This window comes from Sciurus carolinensis, chromosome X (assembly GCF_902686445.1).
Source record: "Sciurus carolinensis chromosome X, mSciCar1.2, whole genome shotgun sequence".
Classification (NCBI taxonomy): domain Eukaryota; kingdom Metazoa; phylum Chordata; class Mammalia; order Rodentia; family Sciuridae; genus Sciurus; species Sciurus carolinensis.
The window spans coordinates 89,454,195-89,475,266 of NC_062232.1; the positions used below are offsets into that span (position 1 = coordinate 89,454,195).

Sequence of the window (21,072 nt, forward strand, 5' to 3'; positions counted from 1 at the left end):
TTACTTAATCCTCACGAATTAATGAAGTAATTGTACTCACGAATTAATGAAGTAATTGTACTATCAACCATATTTCATATGTGGGTTTTGGAGTCTCGGTTTAATTTACTTAGGATCATTTTGCTAGAAAGATTGGAAATGGGACTTAAAGTCTATCTGAGTTCAAAGACATATCTACTCCATATAAAATGATAAAATACATTAGCTATATTTTAAGATTATTGAGTTTGCACTGTGTACTACATAGTGGACTAAAACTTTATATGCCTTATCTCATTTAGTATTCTCAATTACCTTATAGGGAAAGTACTATTGTTATCTCCACTTAACAAATAACAAAATCTGATGTGTAGAGATGCAAATTCTATGGTTGTCACATAGTAGGTAGTAGAGTCAGGGCTCGAACAAATTTATTGGATTCTAAAGCCTATTTGCTTCACTAATCCATTCTTTTTGCTATCAAAAATAACCAGATCTTAGGACAGTAGTTCTCTTTGCTAACTGTGTATTAGCCTCACCTGGAGATGCTTTTAAAAAAATCAATGCCAAGCTTCACCAAAGATTCTGATTTGATTTATCAAGCATATGGACCAGTAATTGGATTATCTTTGAAAGCATCTATTCATTCAATTTATTCATCAAATATTTAATGAATATCTACTCTGTGCCAAACATGTAGTAGCCATAATATGTTCTAGAAAGATTTATAGGTTAGCTATTGCCACAGTGGTACGTAACAACCACAAAATCTCTGTGGTACTAAGTACTTACTATCACAGCTCTGGAGTCCAGCTGGGACTTAGCTTCTTAGTGCTATTGGGCAACTGTGAGCAAGACTGTGGTGGCTCTACAGTTTTGCTCTAGGATTGTGAGTAAACTAGGGTAGCTGTGCTTCATATATTCCTCCTTCTTGGCTCAGTGGACTAGCTGGGGATTGTTTCTTTTGTGACTCCTCTCATAACAGTGACAGAATTATAAGATGGGGAGAGATTCAAGCTGACAGATTAGAGGAAGACTGCATTTCTAGTTGCTCCATGTCTTGGAATTCAAGCAGCAGTACTGCTTCTCACTCAGGTGGGTGAAAGTGGAATCTCACCAAAATTCAATAATTGTACAGAGTGTCTTAGAGACTCAGGAATTCTGGTACATTGAACCAAGAAGAAAGAGTACATTGGAGTCAAACCCGTTGTGGTAGTGGGCTGGTTCACTGCAGAAGGGAGGGACAACACAGAGAAACAAATTGAACAGATTTGATACAGAAAAACCTATAGATCAGAAAAACAGCCTGAACTTAGCTGATCCAGAGGCTGCACCACAAATTTGTGTTTTAAAAGTGATCTATAGTTCTCAACTGGTAAACAGAGAGCTAAGGCAGGAGCCATCTTGAGACAGCCATGTTGCAGCTAGCTGTTGCAGGAACCGAGGAGATCATAGCAAACATAGCTATACTCTCCTGGCAAGTGCCTGCTGTGTGGCATAGGGTGTACCTAGCAGAAAATGAATGAAACAGGCACAGGGGAGATTGTTCATGGGGAATTCAAGTTAGAAAAATGAAGAGGAGCCCAGCTCACTTCTTTGAGTCTGGTGGCTCATGTGACTAGCTGAAGAGGCTGTAGAATCTGAACAGGTGGGTGTGAATATACTCAGTGACTACACGTGGACAGATTGTTTGTGGGTAGCAGAGCGTGTGGAGGGTTGATTCTCTTGCCCGGTAAGTAGAATTCTTGGGAGGCTTCTGCAATTCATACTCCCAGCAGAGATCAACATCTGAGAGGGCATAGGGGTGTATTGATCTAATATCTCCAGAGCAGATATCCAACAAAGCCCCTAAATCCTGATTAGTCCTAATCCCCAGCTGGCAGAACTCTCCTCATAGAACTTGGCAGCAACCCCACCCTCAGAGTGTATCAGTCTTGTCTATCCAGACAAAACTCCAATCAACAGTGTATACCACTCCATCCTACCTTATACTGGTGAGAAGGGAAGCTAAGAACTATTTCAGTCAGATGCAGTCAGTACACTTGAAATAGGAGCTTGGTGAGCAACAAAAAAGAGGAAGGACTTAAAAACCCTCAGCCCTAGGCCTGGTTTGTGACTCAGTGATAGAGCACTTGCCTAGCATGTGTGAGGAACTGGATTCGATTCCTAGCACTTTGAAAAATGAATAAAAAAAAAATCTAGCCCTTGCATGCATGCATACCCCACACCTTAGTATAAAACCCATATGACCCAGCTATGCCACTTCTTGGTTTTTACCCTGAAGGAATTAAAGGCATCTTGCTACAGTGATACATGCATCCCCGTGTTTATAGCAGCACAATTCACAATAGTCAACTTAGGGAACCAGCTAAGGTGTATATCAGTGAATGAATGGATAAAGAAAACATGATATATTTATTTATCTATCTATCTATCTATCTATCTATCTATTTATCTATACACGATAGAGTTTTCTTCAGCTGTAAAGAAGAATGAAATTATGTCATTTGCAGGAAAATGGATGAAACTTGAGACCATTATGTTAAGCAAACTAAGTCAAACCCATAAGGTCAAGGGTCATATGTTTTCTCTCATATATGGGGTGGATCTCCTAAAAATTAATGGGGGAATCTGTAAAACAATAGAGGAAAGGGACCAAGGGATGGAGGAGGGTAGGGCGGGAGATATACAGGGGAGTGATATTGGCCAAATTTATTAGAATATATATATGTATTAATAAGTAGCAATAAATTCCACCAGTATGTACAAATATAATACACCAATAAAAATATGAGGAAAAAAAGGATTACAAGAGGGGACATGTTCAATTCTGTGTTCATTGTTTTGGTCAAAACAAGTCTCAAGGTTGAGCTGAAAGAAAAAAAAATAGGAAAATATACCCCAGTTTTTTTTATGTGGGATTGCAAATTCATGGCATTAACCATAATGCAGTTTAGGTGAAAAAACTGACAAATAACAATAATAATTATACATAAGTAAATTACTAAATATATTTGAATGTGATAAGTCATATTGCAAAGAAGGAAAATTAGTTCTAGATGGTAGTACAAAAATGGTTCTAGGGACTGGGGAGATAGCTCAGTTGGTAGAGTGCTTGCCTTGCAAGCACAAGGCCCTGGGTTCTATCCCCAGCACCACACCAAAAAAAAAATGGTTCTAATATGCAATGAGAACTGAAAACCACTGTTCTTACAATGTGAAACCTAAAAAGAAAGAAACCTGATCTAGCATTGCCTTAGCCATTTTGAAAATAATAAAACAGATCAAGAAAAGAGAATAATCTTACTCAAATTGCAAAGGTAGACAGAAGTTGAACTAAGGCCTAGATCTCTTGATTCTCTAGACTATTTCTCTTATACTACAATATTCCAACACATAATCTTAGAATTCTCCCTTTACCAAGATCACCAAAGATATGTTGTAGAAGGGTATTATAGCCATTATTTCTGTTTTGGATTACGGTTTTCTTTATTTTCCAGGATGAACAGTCAGAAGAAAAGAAAAGATATGGAACCTGCTTGTACCTGGAGTTTGTTGTCTGCAGAGAAAGGTGAATAATTGAATGAATAAGGAGTATTCTAAATAAAACTTTTTGTTTTCTTTCTTTTACTTCTCATAGCCTTTGTGATTCTTCTGAATATTTATATTTTGTTAGATGTGTATATGTGTATCTTTTTTACATTTTTATTTGTTCTAATTAGTTATACATAATAGCAGAGTACACTTCAACTCATTGTATATAAATAGAGCCTAACTTCTCATTTCTCTCACTCGATTCAGAGTGACACTGTTTGTGGAATCATACATGTACATAGGGTAATAATGTGTGTCTCATTCCACCATCCTTTCCACCTCCACACCCCTCCCCTCCCATCACTCCCCTCTGCCCAATCCAAATTTCCTCCATTCTTCTCTAGCCCCTCCCCCATTATGGATCAGCTTCTGGATAGCAGAGAAAACATTTTGCCTTTGGTTTTTTGGGATTGACTTATTTCTCTTAGCATGATATTTTCCAACCTCATTCATTTATCTGCGTATGCCATAATTGCATTCTTCTTAAAGGCTGAGTAATATTCCATTGTATATATATGCCACATTTTCTTTATACATTCATCTGTTGAAGGACATCTAGGTTGGTTTCATAGTTTAGCTATTGTGAATTGAGCTGCTGTAAACATTGATGTGACTGTGTCTCTGTAGTATGCTGATTTTAAATCCTTTGGGTATAAACCAAGGAGTGGGATATCTGGATCAAATGGTGGTTCCAATCCAAGTTTTCTAAGGAATCTTAAGCTATTGCTTGGATACAGTATTTACTTCTTAATTTAAAATTGACTCTACAAATTATGTTTTGCCTAAAATGAGGGAAAAGAAAGCCAAAAGGTGAAGAGGCAACTGTGGTTTATTATTTTCCATAATCCCCAAAACATTCATAATCATAAAAGACTCACATCTCTTCCTTTGCTGTAACCACAGCTTTTTCAAAAGAGAACACAAAAGAGCAAAGAGTAAAATTTGCTAGAGTCCTTCCCTGGTGGCTGACTCCACAACTGCAAGGAACATTTAGTTGTGGGGGAAAAAAGCCTGTTATGCCCATTATCTTCAACAGACCAGTCACTTGCTTTCTCATTTCTGTAACATTCTAGTGTCTGCCTCTGCAGACCCTGCTTCCATCCATCCACCTTTACCACCTATCATGTTACACCTTTTCCCAGAGGTGTGCAAATATTAAAAAAAAACAACTATAGGAACGTGGGGTTGTACATTTGGTTGTTTATTCTTACTTATTTCCTTTTTGTGTACTTACTTTACTTTTATGTTTGGATTGAATGTGTGTATGTGTATGTGAATGTAGGCCATTGTATATATCTGTTAAACTAATATCCACCAATACTTTACTCTTTCTCATTTACCATATTAGGCTCAGAAGAAGCCTCTACAGAAGCAATAGGCTAATGTTCAATGGAAAGAAAAATACCAGAAAACAGTCATTTCAAATATTGTATACATCTTTAAGTTTATGCCTAAATTTTCCTTATTAATCATAAGTTAAAATGTTCACAACCTATATATGTGTGTGAAGGAAGTTCTTACGTTTTCCTTCATGGTGGGCATTACTTATAAAATACCTTTGTAGGTACGTTAAAAAAAGATATGAAGTGACTTGCTTTCTTCCAGCATGAATGGTTGTAGCAATGTAGCTATATTTGTGTTTCTGTTTCATGTATGAAAGTGTATTTGATATAAAGGTATATTTGTGCTTTTCCTAACTCAAACTCTTTCTCCACAGCTGCTTCTAGTTCTCTGGCTTCATTTTCATGGAAGGAGCTTACAGGTAGATGTCTTTTTTATTTTACCCTCTTTTTCTATTTTGTGATTAGTGTCTCTCATCAACCCAGCTTCTCATTTCCACTCTTCTCTTATTTTTACATTTCTCTCTTATTCTTCAGCAGTTATTGACTTTTGGAAACACCTATGATTTTCCAAACTGTCATAACAAATAGTACTTTTACATCATGTACAATGTATCCAAATACTGGAAGGACCAGGAGGTGGTCATTAAGAGACAGATGTAGATTTTTATAGTCTAGCAAATTCTCTTTTGGAATTATATAAATAAGACCAACAAACTGTAGCTAGTTGGCCAAATCCAGTCAGTTGCGTATTTTTGTACAAAAGTTTTACTGGAAAAGACCATTCATTTACATATTGTCTATGACTGCTTTCATGAAAAATTGAGATTGCAAAATTGAGTAATTGCAATAAAGCCTGAAAAACCAAAACTATTCATGAAATTTTACAGAAAATTTTTGCCAGATCTTATCTAGTTCAGTATTCCCCTTCATTCTACAGAACATTGTCTTCCAGGAGTTAAAATCTTTGCTGTTATAAAAGGGTTCTTTAGTCATTTAAGACCAGAAAATGTTGGATTAAACAAATTTAAACACTCTGTTTAACTTGAAGTAAAGAAGTCTTTCATATGCTAATATCTAGCATTGAGAAACTCAGGGGGAAGAGGGTACGTTTCTCTCAATTTATTTGATCATAGAACACCTTTTTTACAGCTTTCCTTATTAATATATATATATATATTTTTTTTTTTTGGTTGGTTTGGTTTTATTTTCTGTAGCTTAATGGATCATTAAAACAATGAAACTGAGCTGGGCATGGTGATGCATGCCTGTAATTCTAAGAGCTCTGGAGGCTGAGGCAGGAAGATCGCAAGTTCAAGGTCAGCCTCAGCAACTTAGTGAGACCCTGCCTCAAAATAAAAATTTTAAAAAAGGGTTGGAGATGTGGCTCAGTAGTTAAGCAACCCTGGATTCAATCCCTGGTACCAAAAAGAAAAAGATAAAAAAAAAAAGAAGGAAGAAAGAAATTGAGATATACCTCCTTTTTGGTATTTAGAGGAAAAAATAATCTCTGTATGGAAGGACTTCATTTATTTTAAGAAAGCCTACAATTTGTCTAGTCATCAGTTTTTTCTGCTTTTGAGGCAAAAATCTTAATCCTTTTCTGAACATGTTCCCCACTCCCAATCTTATTTTCTTTTTTTTTATTGTAAACAAATGGGAAACATGTTGTTTCTCTGTTTGTACATGGCGTAAAGGCATACCATTTGTGTAATCATAAATTTACATAGGGTAATGTTGTTTGATTCATTCTGCCATTTTTTCCCTTCCCCCCCACCCCTCTCACCCCTCCCCTCCATCTATACAGTCCTCCCTTCCTCCATTCCTGCCCCCTCCCTAAACCCAACTCCAACCCCAACACTAACCCTTCCCACACCCCATTATGTGTCATCATCCACTTATTAGCGATATCATTCTTCCTTTGGTTTTTTGAGATTGGCTTATCTCACTTAGCATGATATTCGCCAGTTTCATCCATTTGCCTGCAAATGCCATAATTTTATCATTCTTTATGGCTGAGTAATATTCCATTGTATATATATATACCACATTTTCTTTATCCATTCATCAATTGAAGGACATCTAGGTTGGTTCCACAATCTGGCTATTGTGAACTGAGCAGCTATGAACATTGATGTGGCTGTATCTCTGTAATATGCTGATTTTAAGTCCTTTGGGTATAGGCCAAGGAGTGGGATAGCTGGGTCAAATGGTGGTTCCATTCCAACTTTTCTAAGGAATCTCCACACTGCTTTCCAGAGTGGCTGCACTAATTTGCAGCCCCACCAGCAATGTAAGAGTGTACCTTTCTCCCCACATCCTCGCCAACACCTGTTGTTGCTTGTATTCTTGATAATCGCCATTCTAATTGGGGTGAGATGGAATCTTAGGATGGTTTTGATTTGCATTTCTCTTATTACTAGAGATGTTGAACATTTTTCCATATGTTTGTTGATTGCTTGTATATCTTCTTCTGTGAAGTGTCTATTCATTTCTTTAGCCCATTTGTCAATTGGATTATTTACATTCTTGGTGTAGAGTTTTTTGAGTTCTTCATAGATTCTGGAGATTAGCGCTCTATCTGAAGTATGATTGGCAAAGATTTTCTCCCACTCTGTAGGCTCTTTCTTTGCATTGCTGATAGTTTCCTTTGCTGAGAGAAAGCTTTTTTGTTTGAATCTATCCCAGTTATTGATTCTTGCTTTTATTTCTTGTGCTATGGGAGTCCTGTTGAGGAAGTCTGGTCCCAAGCCGACATGTTGAAGCTCTGGACCTACTTTTTCTTCTATAAGATGCAAGGTCTCTGGTCTGATTCCAAGATCCTTAATCCATTTTGAGTTGAGTTTTGTGCAGGGTGAGAGATATGGGTTTAGTTTCATTCGGTTGCATATGGATTTCCAATTCTCCCAGCACCATTTGTTGAAGAGGCTATCTTTTCTCCATTGCATATTTTTGGCCCCTTTGTCTAGTATGAGAAAATTGTATTTATTTGGGTTTGTGTCCGTGTCCTCTATTCTGTACCATTGATCCACCTTTCTATTTTGGTACCAATACCATGCCGTTTTTGTTACTATTGCTTTGTAGTAGAGTTGAAGATCTGGTATTGCAATACCCCCTGCTTCACTCTTTCTGCCAAGGATTGCTTTAGCTATTCTGGGTTTTTTATTCTTCCAGATGAATTTCATAATTGCTTGCTCTATTTCTGTAAGGTACATCATTGGGATTTTAATTGGAATTGCATTGAATCTGTATAGCACTTTTGGTAGTATGGCCATTTTGACAATATTAATTCTTCCTATCCAAGAACATGGGAGATCTTTCCATCTTCTAAGGTTTTCTTTAATTTCTTTCTTTAGTGTTCTGTAGTTCTCATTGTAGAGGTCTTTCACCTCTTTTGTGAGATTGATTCCCAAATACTTTATTTTTTTCGAAGCTATTGTGAATGGGGTAGTTTTCCTAATTTCTCTTTCTGAAGATTCATCACTTATGTATAAAAATGCCTTAGATTTATGTGCATTGATCTTATATCCCGCTACTTTACTGAATTCACTTATGAGATCTAAAAGTTTTCTGGTGGAATTTCCTGGTTCCTCTAAGTATACAATCATATCATCAGCAAATAGGGATAGTTTGAGTTCTTCTTTTCCTATTTGTATCCCTTTAATTTCTTTGGTCTGTCTAATTGCTCTGACTAGAGTTTCAAGGACGATATTGAATAGAAGTGGTGAAAGAGGGCATCCCTGCCTTGTTCCAGTTTTTAGAGGGAATGCTTTCAGTTTTCCACCATTTACAATGATATTAGCCATGGGTTTAGCGTAGATGGCCTTTACAATGTTAAGGAATGTTCCCACTATCCCTATTTTTTCTAGTGTTTTGAGCATGAAGGGGTGCTGTATTTTATCAAATGCTTTTTCTGCATCTATTGAAATAATCATGTGATTCTTGACTTTAAATCTATTGATATGGTGAATTACATTTATTGATTTCCTGATGTTGAACCAACCTTGCATCCCTGGGATGAAACCCACTTGATCATGGTGCACTATCTTTTTAATATGTTTTTGTATGCGATTTGCTAAAATTTTGTTGAGAATTTTTGCGTCGATGTTCATTAAGGATATTGGTCTGAAATTTTCTTTCCTTGATGTGTCTCTGTCTGGCTTAGGAATCAGGGTAATATTGGCTTCATAGAATGAGTTTGGGAGAGTTCCCTCCTCTTCTATTTTATGGAATACTTTGAGAAGTATTGGAATGAGCTCTTCTTTAAAAGTTTTGTAGAACTCGGCTGAGAACCCATCTGGTCCTGGACTTTTCTTTGTTGGAAGGCTTTTGATGACTTCTTCTATTTCATTACTTGAAATTGGTCTATTTAAATTGTGTATGTTCTCCTCGTTCAGTTTAGGCGATTCATATGTCTCTAGAAACCTGTTGATGTCTTCGAAATTTTCTATTTTGTTGGAGTATAGATTTTCAAAATAGCTTCTAATTATGTTTTGTATTTCAGTCGTGTCTGTTGTGATATTTCCTTGTTCATTCCGAATTTTAGTGATTTGGGTTTTCTCTCGTCTTCTCTTTGTTAGTGTGGCTAAAGGTTTATCAATTTTGTTTATTTTTTCAAAGAACCAACTATTTATTTTGTCAATTTTTTGTATTGTTTCTTTCGTTTCAATTTCGTTGATTTCAGCTCTGAGTTTAACTATTTCCTGTCTTCTACTACTTTTGGTGTTGGTCTGTTCTTTTTCTAGGGCTTTGAGCTGTAGTGTTAGGTCATTTATTTTTTGAGTTTTACTTCTTTTATTAAATGCACTCCATGAAATAAATCTTCCTCTAAGTACTGCTTTCATAGTGTCCCAGAGATTTTGATATGATGTTTCTTTGTTCTCATTTACCTCTAAGAATTTTTTAATTTCCTTCCTAATATCTTCTGTTATCCATTCATCATATAGTAGCATATTGTTTAATCTCCAGGTGTTGGAGTAGTTTCTGTTTTTTACTCTTTCATTAATTTGTAACTTCAATCCATTATGATATCATAGAATACAAGGTAGTGTCTCTATCTTCTTGTATTTGCTGACATTAGCTTTGTGGCATAATATATGGTCTATTTTAGAGAAGGATCCATGTGCTGCTGAGAAGAAAGTGTATTCGCTCTTGGTTGGATGGTATATTCTATAAATGTCTGTTAAGTCTAAATTATTGATTGTGTTATTGAGATCTATGGTTTCCTTGTTCAATTTTTGTTTGGAAGATCTGTCCAGTGGTGAAAGAGGCGTGTTAAAATCACCTAGTATTATTGTGTTATGGTCTATTTTGTTTCTAAAATTGAGAAGGATTTGTTTAACATACATGGATGAGCCACTGTTTGGGGCATAGATGTTTATGATTGTTATATCTTGCTGATTTATGCTTCCCTTAAGCAGTATGAAGTGTCCTTCTTTATCCCTTCTGACTAACATTGGCTTGAAGTCCACATTATCTGAAATGAGGATGGATACTCCAGCTTTTTTGCTGAGTCCATGTGCATGGTATGTTTTTCCCCATCCTTTCACCTTTAGTCTATGGGTATCTCTTTCTATGAGGTGAGTCTCTTGCAGGCAACATATTGTTGGATCTTTCTTTTTAATCCAATCTGCCAGTCTATGTCTTTTGATTGATGAATTCAGGCCATTAACATTCAGGGTTATTATTGAGATATGATTTGTATTCCCGGTCATTTGGTTCATATTTAAAATTTTTGACACATCTTGGTTCCTCCTTTCTTTGACAGTTCCTTTAGGATAATTCCTCCCTTTGCTGATTTGCTTCTTTGTTTTTTATCTCTTCCTCATGCAATATTTTGCTGAGAATGTTCTGTAATGCTGGCTTTCTTTTTGTAAATTCTTTTAGCTTTTGTTTATCATGGAATGATTTTATTTCATCGTCAAATTTGAAGGTAAGTTTTGCTGGGTATAAGATCCTTGGTTGGCATCCATTTTCTTTCAGAGCTTGAAAAATGTTGTTCCAGGCCCTTCTAGCTTTTAGGGTCTGAATTGAAAAATCTGCTGATATCCGTATTGGCTTCCCCCTGAATGTAATTTGGTTCTTTTCTCTCACAGCCTTTAAAATTCTGTCTTTATTTTGTATGTTAGGTATTTTCATTATAATGTGCCTTGGTGAGGGTCTGTTGTAATTTTGTGTATTTGGAGTCCTATAAGCCTCTTGGACTTGATTTTCCATTTCATTTGGGAAATTTTCTGATATTATTTCTTCAAATAGATTGTTCATTCCTTTGGTTTGTTTCTCTAAGCCTTCCTCAATCCCAATAATTCTCAAATTTGGCCTTTTCATGATATCCCATAGTTCTTGGAGATTCTGTTCATGATTTCTCACCATCTTCTCTGTTTGTTCAACTTTGTTTTCGAGGTTAAATATTTTGTCTTCAATATCTGAAGTTCTGTCTTCCAGCTGTTCTATCCTATTGGTTATGCTTTCTATGGAGTTCTTAATTTGGTTTATTGTTTCCTTCATTTCAAGGATTTCTGTTTGGTTTTTTTTCAATATCTCTAACTCTTCATTGAAATGATCTTTTGCTTCCTGAATTTGCTCTGTTAACTGTCGATTGGTGCGATCGTTCAATGCCTGCATTTGCTCTTTCATCTCATCGTTTGCTTCCCTAATCATTTTAATTATGTACATTCTGAACTCCCTTTCTGTCATTTCTTCTGCCATGCTGTCGTTGGATTTTATTGATGTAACATCTAGATTTGTTTGGGGCATTTTCTTCCCTTGTTTTCTCATATTGTTCAAGAATCAGTGGGTCATTAAGATATTGCAGATTTCCTCTATTGACTTATATTGTCCCTGAAGATTGCTAGTATATCCCCTCTTATCCTTCAGTAGCCTGAAGTCTTGGAGGAAGTTGATAATGCGGAGCTCCACGAATAAGCTGCCTCTCTAGGGGTGGTGACCCTCAGGTGGGGTATATTCCCTGCTAGTGGGCAGAGGTGCCTCCACTTGTTGACCAATGGTCATCCAATGGGGAACTAGGCTGCGGGCTGAGGCAAGGCCTGTTTGTGCCTGTGTCTCTGGTTTTACCGTCCCTGTGGGAAAACCTCCCCTGGCCAGGAAGACTCACTCGGTGGGGACGTCTCGCTGGTCAGTTCCCCTCCTAGAGGTTCCCCTCAATCTACAACTACCGCCTGTGCTGGGCTGTCTTCCTCTGCAATGTTCCCAGGGGCCCGGACCTATGTCCTGGGCCTGGGAACCTCACCCTTTGCAGGTGAGTCTCCTTAGGCTGCCTCTCCCAGAGAATCTGCCCGCCGCCCTGTAAACTTCGCTCCGCCCCTAGGCGTGTCTCTGTGCAGCTCTTCCAGCAAGAAGCCACCTAGCTCCTGGGACCCTGCTCTGCACCAATCGCCTGGTTATGCAGCCCCTCCTCTGAGCCACCACCTGGAGCCCCGTACAATAGCTCCGAGACCCAGAGACCCGCCACACACCTCCTCCTCCAGACAGCCGCCCGGTTTCCGACGCAGTCACTAGGAGTCCAAGCAACTCACTTCGTGTCTCCTCCTCCCGCCAACCACCCGTAGCCCTAGGCAGTCACTCCAAGTCCAAGTGACCCGCCCTGTTCCTCCTCCTCCTCCTTGGGGTAGCCCCCCGGGTGTTCAGGAGCGGTGGCTCCAAGACCAAGTGACTCACCACGCTCCTCCTCCAGGCAGGCCACCGTTGTTCAGGAGCGGTCGCTTCTAGTCCAATCAATTCACCACTCGTCTCCTCCTCTGGCAACCACCCGTGGCCCTGATGCAGTCACTCCCAGACCAAGCGTCCCACCGCTCTCCTCCTCCAGGCAGGCCACCGGTGTTCTGGAGCAGTTGTTCTGAGTTCAAACAGCTCGCCACGCAGCTCCTCCTCTGGTAACCGCCTGTGGCTCTGATGCAGTCACTCCTAGACCAAGCGACCCGCCGCTCCTCCTCTTCCTCCGGTGTTCAGGAGCGCTCACTCTGAGTTCAAACAGCTCACCACGCAGCTCCTCCTCTGGCAACCGCCTGTGGCTCTGATGCAGTCACTCCTCCCTTATTAGTATATTGTGTAATAATGTTCTAAGGAACAACTCATTTGGAAAATACTGGTGTAGACATTCACTTAACAGAAGTTTCAACTGGATATCTGACTCCTTGTTATTTTTTTTAGATTCAGTTGAAAAGCTACCTAGTATAGTGTTTAAGCACACAGACCTCAGATAAACCTGAATCTGCCACTTACTGGAATTGGTCAAGCTACCAAATGCTATAAGGAGGACTGGCTATATAATTTGCAGTTTAGTACAAAGTGAAAACACAGGATCCTTTATTCAAATGTTAAGAATTTCAAGACAGCAATAGTGGGACATTAAATCAAGCATGGGTCTTGAGCATGAAGACCTGATGTACACTCCAGAAGCCAGTCCTGGTTATGTGTTTGAATTTCTTCAACTACCAAATGTAGAAAATACCTAACTGGCGAGATTGTTTTGAGAATTAAATCAGAAATGTATGTAAAGGGCCAAACACAATATCAGACACAGAATATTTAATAATAAATGACTTGCTTTTATTTCAAAAACATTTATAGCCATATTCAATAAATATATATTGAGTGTCCACTGTGTGCTGACCACCATGCTAGGTATTCAGGGTACTGTGGTGAAAAAGACAGATAAAACCTTTGTTGTCATTAAGATTATTATTTAGTGGGAAAAGCAAATAATGGAAAATTTTAAAATAAGATAATTATAAATTGTGACAAATGATATAAAGGGGAAAACAGTGTGCTGGGAAGGGGAATAGTAGAAAGAATATTAATTTGAGTGGCCAGGCAGATTCTCTTCTGAGAAGTAATATTTGAGATCAGAAGTATAAGAAGAAGCTGTTCATGGGAAGAATAGGAGGAAGAGTGTTCAAGTTAGAGAGGACTGTTAATGAAAAAGCTCTGAAGTAGGAGAGAATGTGGTATTTATGAGAAACTAAAAGTATGCTAGGGCAACTTTAGTGGAAGAAGTAAGGAGAATGATAAAGTGAAGCTGAGGAGGGGAGGTAGGTAGGGTCCAGGTCATGGAACACCTTGTAGGATGAAGTGAGAATTTTGATTTTTATGCCAAGGGCAATGAAAAGCTCTTAAACGATTTTGGACAGGGCAGTGACATGATCTGATTGATATTTATAGAAACTCACTTAGGCTGCTTGGATTAGATAGATAAGGGTAGACAAGTAGGAGTCTATTTCAGCAGTCCAGGAGAGTTCATAATACCTTGGACTTGGGTGATATTGAGCACATGCTGACAAATCAATGAATTTGAGGCTTATGTTTTTTAAGTTTTGTTAAATTGCATTTTAATTTTAATATTATTAGTTCTTTTTACTTATACATGACAATAGAATTTATTTTGACATAATTATAGAATCATGGAATATACTTTGTTCTAATTCAATCCCCAGTACTTCCCCTTACCCTCCTTTCCTCCCAACCCCTGTTCCCTTCCCTATACTCCTTTGATCTTTTTGCTATTTACTTTTAGTTTTTTTAAAATTAGTCTTGTGGGTGTACGCGATGGTGAGATTAAATGTGATATATTCATACATGTACATAGGAATGTTAGGTCAGATTCATTCCACTGTATTTCCCTATCCCATCCCACTACCCTTCCCTTTGTTCTCCTTTGCCTACTCCACTGATATTCTTTCTGTTATTCCTTTTTCTTGGTACCAGAGATTGAACCCAGGTGTGCTTAACTACTGAGCCCTATACCCAGCCCTTGTTATATTTTATTTTGAGACAGAGTCTTGCTAACTGCTCAGGGCCTCATTCAATTGCTCAGGGCCTCACTAAGTTGCTGAGGCTGGTTTTGAACTTGCAGTTCTCCAGCCTCAGTCTCCCAAGCTTCTGAGATTACAGGTGTGTACCATCATGCCTATCCTTTTTTACTTTCAACCTCCCCACCTTATTTTAGACTAGCTTCCACATATCAGAGAAAACATTCAACTTTGGACTTTTGGAGTCTGGCTTATTTCACTTAGCATGGTAGTCTCCAGTTACTTCCATTTACCAGAAAATACCATACTTCATTCTAATTTATGGGTAAGTAATACTCCACTGTGTACATATACCACATTTTCTTTATCCATTCATCTATTGAAGGGCCCCTAGGTTGATTTCATAGCTTAGCTGTTGTGAATTGAGCTGCTATAAACATTTATATGGCTGTATCACTGTAGTATGCTGATTTGAAATCAACTGGGTCAAATGGTGGTTGCATTGCTGGTCTTATTTTTTTAAATTTTTTGTAGTCATAGATGGACAGCATGCCTTTATTGTATTTGTTTATTTATTTATTTATTTATTTTTTTATTTTGTATTTGTTTATTTTTTTTATGTGGTGCTAAGGATCGAACCCATTGTCTCACAAGTGCTAGGCAACCACTCTGCCACTGAGCTACAGTCCCAGCCCCATATTGCTAGTCTCTTGAGGAATCTCCTTACTGCTCTCTAGAGTGGTTGCACTAATTTTCAGTCCCATCAAAAGTGTTTGAGTGCACCCTTTTGGCCACATCCTTGTCAACATTTATTGTTAATTGTATTATTTTTTTGTTACATGTATTATTTTTTGGTACTGGGGCTTGAACCCAGGGGCATTTAACCACTGAGCCACATCCCTAGCCCTTTTTGTATATTAGACAGGGTCTTACTGAGTTGCTTAGGGCCTCCTTAAGCTGCTGAGGCTGGCTTTGAACTTGCAATCCTCCTGCCTCAGCCTCCTGAGCTGCTGGGATTACAGGCATGCACCACCATACCCAGCCTATTATTTGTATTCTTGATAATTTTTGAGGCTTATTTTTGAAGGTATAAATGATAGGCCTTGTTAATTGGTATAGAGAATTGAAAGAAAAAAAAAAAATAAAGAACAAGTCCTGAAGTTTTTCTGATCAATTGGAAGGCATCATTTAACTGAGATAAGAGATGTTTGGGGGAGAGTTGTTTGAGGGTTCTGGGGCAAAGTCTGTGAGTAAATCAAGAGCTCAGGTTTAGACATGTAAAATTTTAAGAACCTTCGAATCATCCAAGTGGAGATGGTAGTGATTGTGGTATTAGTCGTAGTTGTTGTTTGCCATTATTGTCTAGGATTCTGTGATTATTTACTCTTGGTGTCACCTCACTAGATTACCGGGAAACATACAGAAAACATCTAAGAGAAAAATACCTAAAAATAGGAGTTGATAAATGTTATCACCATGGCAAGCATATAGAGTCACGACTGCTTCTTGTAAAAGAGCATGGTATATCAGAAAAGACACCATGTGGAATTCCTCAACAAGATCATTTTATTGAGATGGAACATGTATTTGATCCTAATGAAGAAGGCTCCAGCTCATCCAGAACTGTGGTGCTTCAGGGGTGTGCTGGGATTGGGAAAACAGCTGTAGTGCACAAGTTCATGTTCGACTGGGCAGCAGGAATGGTTGCTCCAGGCAGGTTTGACTATCTCATTTATGTCAATTGCAGAGAAATTAGCCACACTAATAATCTTAATGCTGCTGACCTGATCACTAACACATTTCAAGATATAAAGGGACCAATCCTGGACATTATTCTTCTGTATCCAGAGAAGCTCCTATTTATTCTTGATGGATTCCCTGAGCTGCAATACCATGTGGGTGACCAAGAAGAGGATCTTACTGCTAATCCCCAGGAGAGGAAGCCAGTAGAGACACTCTTGTGCAGTTTGGTGAAGAAAAAACTGTTTCCTGAATCCTCTCTCCTGATAACTGCCCGGCTCACAGCCGTGAAGAAGTTCCACTCTCTGTTAAAACAACCTATCCAGGCAGAAGTCCTATGGTATACAGATGCTGAGAAGAGAGCATATTTCTTGAGTCAGTTTTCAGGTGCTAATGCAGCAATGAAGGTCTTCTATGGTTTGCGAGACAGTGAAGGCCTTGATATTATGTCTTCTCTTCCCATTGTCTCCTGGATGTTATGCAGGGTCCTGCAGTCACAGGGAGATGGTGATAGAACTGTTTTGCAGTCCCTTCAGACCATGACTGACATGTATTTGTTCTACTTTTCTCAGTGCCTCAAAACTCTTACAGGCATCTCAATGTGGAAGGGACAAAGTTGCCTGTGGGGCCTTTGCTCTTTAGCTGCAGAGGGACTACAGAAGCATCAGGTTCTGTTTGCAGTCAGTGACCTTAGAAGACATGGGATAGGAGTTTATGATACCAACTGCACTTTTCTCAATCACTTTCTGAAAAAAGTTGAAGATGTCAATGTCTACACTTTTCTTCACTTCAGTTTCCAAGAATTCCTGACTGCTGTGTTCTATGCCCTAAAGAATGACCATAGCTGGATGTTTTTGGATCATGTGCAGAAAACATGGCAAGAAATATTCCAACAATATGGAAAAAGTTTTTCATCACCAATGATACAATTTTTATTTGGTCTTTTACATAAAGGAAAAGCAAAGACTGTGGAAACTACTTTTGGGAGAAAAGTCTCTCCAGGACTTCGAGAAGAGTTATTGAAGTGGACTGAGAGAGAAACAAAGGATAAATCTTCTAGATTACAGATTGAGCCAGTGGACCTTTTTCACTGTTTGTATGAGATACAGGAAGAAGAATATGCAAAAAGGATAATTGATAATTTACAACCAATTATACTACTCCAACCTACCTATACAAAAATGGACATTCTGGCTATGTCATTCTGTATAAAAAGCAGTCACAGTCCCCTGTCAGTGTCTCTGAAGTGTCAGCACCTACTTGGGTTTGAGGAGGAAGAGCAAACCACAGCATTCAAGCCAACAGTCTTAACATATAATCAGTGAGTATATTCATATCCTTCTAGATCTTTTGGCCTTCACAGACAATGGGCCTTCTTATTTATTTCATGTACTTAGGCATATGTTCATTTCAAGTATTTTCAATAAGTAGAAGTAATCATCTCAGCTTTCCATATTTTATGCCAGTCAATAGAGTAAAGATTTACTGATTATCTACCACGCATTGAACACTGGCGTAGGTAAACAATGAGGAAAGCTAATATCTTTGTGTACTTACCATGTACTGGGCACTGTGTGTGTATTAGTCTTCATTGTTACACTGTGGATGTGCTTTATCATTATAAAGTGTTATAAACATTTAAAGTCATCGAGATTATCATTGAGGACTCTGCTATTTTGGCATAAATGACCATTCTGGGAAAGGTTGTAAACCTAACTTCAAATTGGTTTTCATTCTTCTGTATGTATACCTCATCACTGAGGCCTCAGAGATTTCCAGGCTATTAAGGGGAAGAGCTACGTGTCTGTGTATCTTTCTATAAAACCTGAGCTCTTTCTACAAGACCTTTACAGAGGACTGAGAGCTGCAGTTGAAAGAGACTTAGGTAAACCACATTTATAATATGGATTATCTGTATACTATAAAATACAATTCTACTTCCTTATTTTTATAATGTGGATTCTGTACACTTTGTAATACAATTCTACTGACTTACTGATTACAGCAATGAATAACAATACCTATTTGTTCTCAATATCTAAGTTGAGGGATGATGCCTCTTTTGTACTTGTGGGGCCAAATAAGAGGTAGGGAACCCCAAGGAGGAGAGAAGAGTGAACAGAAAGCTCTCTTTGAAGAATACATTAACCCAAGTCTTAGCTCTTATAGTTTTATTTCCTCAGTGGGCTGTAGCATAAGAGGTGGAAATGGGCAATGGAGTGTATGTGTGTTTGAAGGAAATAGGGAGGGAGAAGGAGGTACAGCAAGAGTTTGTGTTTGAACTAACAGGGACAGGGATAGGAGAGGTTAAGTTGACAAATAATTATGAAGGATCTTGGCTATAAGGTTCCAATGAATTAGTGATAGCTTCAATCCAGTTGTATGTTATAAAGTAAAATAATGGACAAATATATTTGAGAGATTTAGAAAACTGATGGAAACAAAAGGGGCTTCTGATTTATTCTGGGTTTCCAGAAAGTCAACTTTAGATGGAGTCCCCCCTCCCTGCCTTTGTTGACTTTATCAGAGGACTTAACCTGTCAAAAATTTAAGCCAGAGCTGGGCGTAGTGGCACATGCCTGTAATCCCAGTGGCTCAGGAGGCCGAAAAGGAGGATCACAAGTTCAAAGGCAGCCTCAGCAAAAGTGAGGCACTACGCAACTCAGTGAGACCCTGTCTCTAAATAAAATACAAAATAGGACTGGGGATGTGGCTCAGTGATTGAGTGGCCCTAGGTTCAATCCCCAGTACCAAAAAAAAAAAAAAAAAAAAAAAATTAAGCCAGAACATTCCCAACATTAGCATGCTGGCAAAGTGAGAGTACACTATTCAACTTTCTTGGGTTTCAATTACTGTTAATTTTTCTATCTGAACAGACAACCAAGAATCAGTTATATTGTAAAGTTAGCTTGGGCAAGTCACTTAACCTCTTAGAACATCTGCAAGATGGTGATTATAATTTTAAAAACCAATAAATAAATAGAAGGAAAATCAGTAAAGGAAGGGATCATGGGAGGAAAGGAGGGAGAGAAAATGGAAGTACTAAGGATTGAATTGGAGCAAATTACATGAATTTATGAATATCTTGAAATGAACCCCACCGTTATGTTTAACTATAAAAAAAGTTTAAAATGGTGATTACAATAGTCATTAGGTTAAGGGCCAGATAACCTTGGTGCCTAGCACATAGTAGCATAGATTTGAGTCAGACCCGAGTAATGGCCTCAGTTCTATGTCAATTTATGTGATCTTGACCAAATTACTTTTTGTGCAAAAATTACCTAATCCGCAACCTGGTGTAATACCTTCTAATGTTTTTGGAAGGGTAAATTAGTACTAGCATAGAAAAAGAAGCCAAAATAAGCTTTTTGCTTAAAGTTTTAAAATTATTTTCTCATTTCTTTTAGGTCCTTTCAGCTGCACAATTTCCCAGTATCTCAGCTACACTTGCTTTGCCAAGCACTGCGTAATCCATACTGTAAAATCAAAGATCTGAAGTAAGTTGAACTTTGCTGTAAACTCTGAGGTATTTGCAGGTAAATACTGGGTTGCCAGAAATTGCACTGTTGGCTTATTGGATCTGAAAACAAAGTATAGCTAGTGTTCAGCTTGTCCATAATAGAGAAGTAAATGAAAACATGCTACAAACCTAGAAGAAAGGTGTCAGTAAGATCTTTGTCCACATGGGCCCGCTTTTTGTAGGTGCTGTTTCTTCACACAACAATGCACTGCAATGAATGGGTGGCAAGTTGTAACACCTAAGAGATTTGTCTGGTGTTCCTCCTGGATCTACCCATCTTCCATTTTCTACCAGATTCCTGAGATCCTTCCCTAAGTTTTCTTTCAGTTGGGTGCTGTCCTACTGTGGAGGTGGTTTGGTGATCATTTTCTCTCTCTCTATTCCTAATCCTCTGCCTCCATTTATTCATCAGAGTGCTCAGAGTAGTCCCCATCCTGACCCTGACCTGTCCTTACTCACTTTTGATTTGTCCACATCACAGGCATATAAGCACAAGCCTCCTTGATTTCCCACACCTTTGCCATATAGATCAGTGTCTGCTGTCCTGCTCCTGTCCTATCCCAGAAAAAAAAATGATTTTTCTAAAACCACAGAAGCCATTAAATTCAGTTTATTTGTATTTTTGTGAACATTTCATTATTTTACTTTCACATTACAGAATCATAAAAGAACATAGAAACCTTTCATCCAGCTGCCCTGTACTCTACCCTGTCCTCTATCCCCCCAACTCTATGGCCTCCCATTCCCTGACCATGAGACCACCCTTTCTAGGGTAGTATCTTATTTGCTAAATGTGTTTCCAGAGCTTTCCTATTCTTACTTAAGTAGGAATTTGTAACACGAGACAATCTATAAAGATATACAGCACACATAAAGATACAGAACTTTGGAGGTTTTGTTTTATACAAAAGGGACTTATATAATTTTTTTTTCATTTACCAGAACAGTAACTATGCCTCTAATACAATATGTCAAATCTACTTCATTCTTTCACATATTTCTTGCATTTTCAAGCTTCCTTCTGTGATATCCTTCCCCATGGCTCAAGTTTCTCCCACATTCAAAAGAACTCTCTCAACTGCGTATCCCACTTAACTTCATCTTGTCATAGTCAAGCTTTGTCCTTAAAAAG

General features: G+C 38.2%; 1 protein-coding gene across 3 annotated transcripts in view; it reads left to right on the plus strand.

Moving 5' to 3' along the window:
* LOC124972521 (NACHT, LRR and PYD domains-containing protein 12-like) overlaps positions 1-21,072 on the plus strand; it is a 54,952-nt gene that overhangs the window by 16,238 nt on the left and 17,642 nt on the right. For all 3 annotated transcript variants that reach the window (XR_007106473.1, XR_007106472.1, XM_047536961.1), the window contains exons 3-6: positions 3,480-3,550; positions 5,291-5,335; positions 16,085-17,741; positions 19,828-19,917. Coding sequence is in view for 1 of the 3 variants with exons in the window: in XM_047536961.1 (XP_047392917.1) it covers positions 3,481-3,550; positions 5,291-5,335; positions 16,085-17,741; positions 19,828-19,917 (1,862 nt within the window). In the remaining 2 variants the exon portion in view is untranslated. The remainder of the gene's footprint in view (positions 1-3,479; positions 3,551-5,290; positions 5,336-16,084; positions 17,742-19,827; positions 19,918-21,072) is intronic.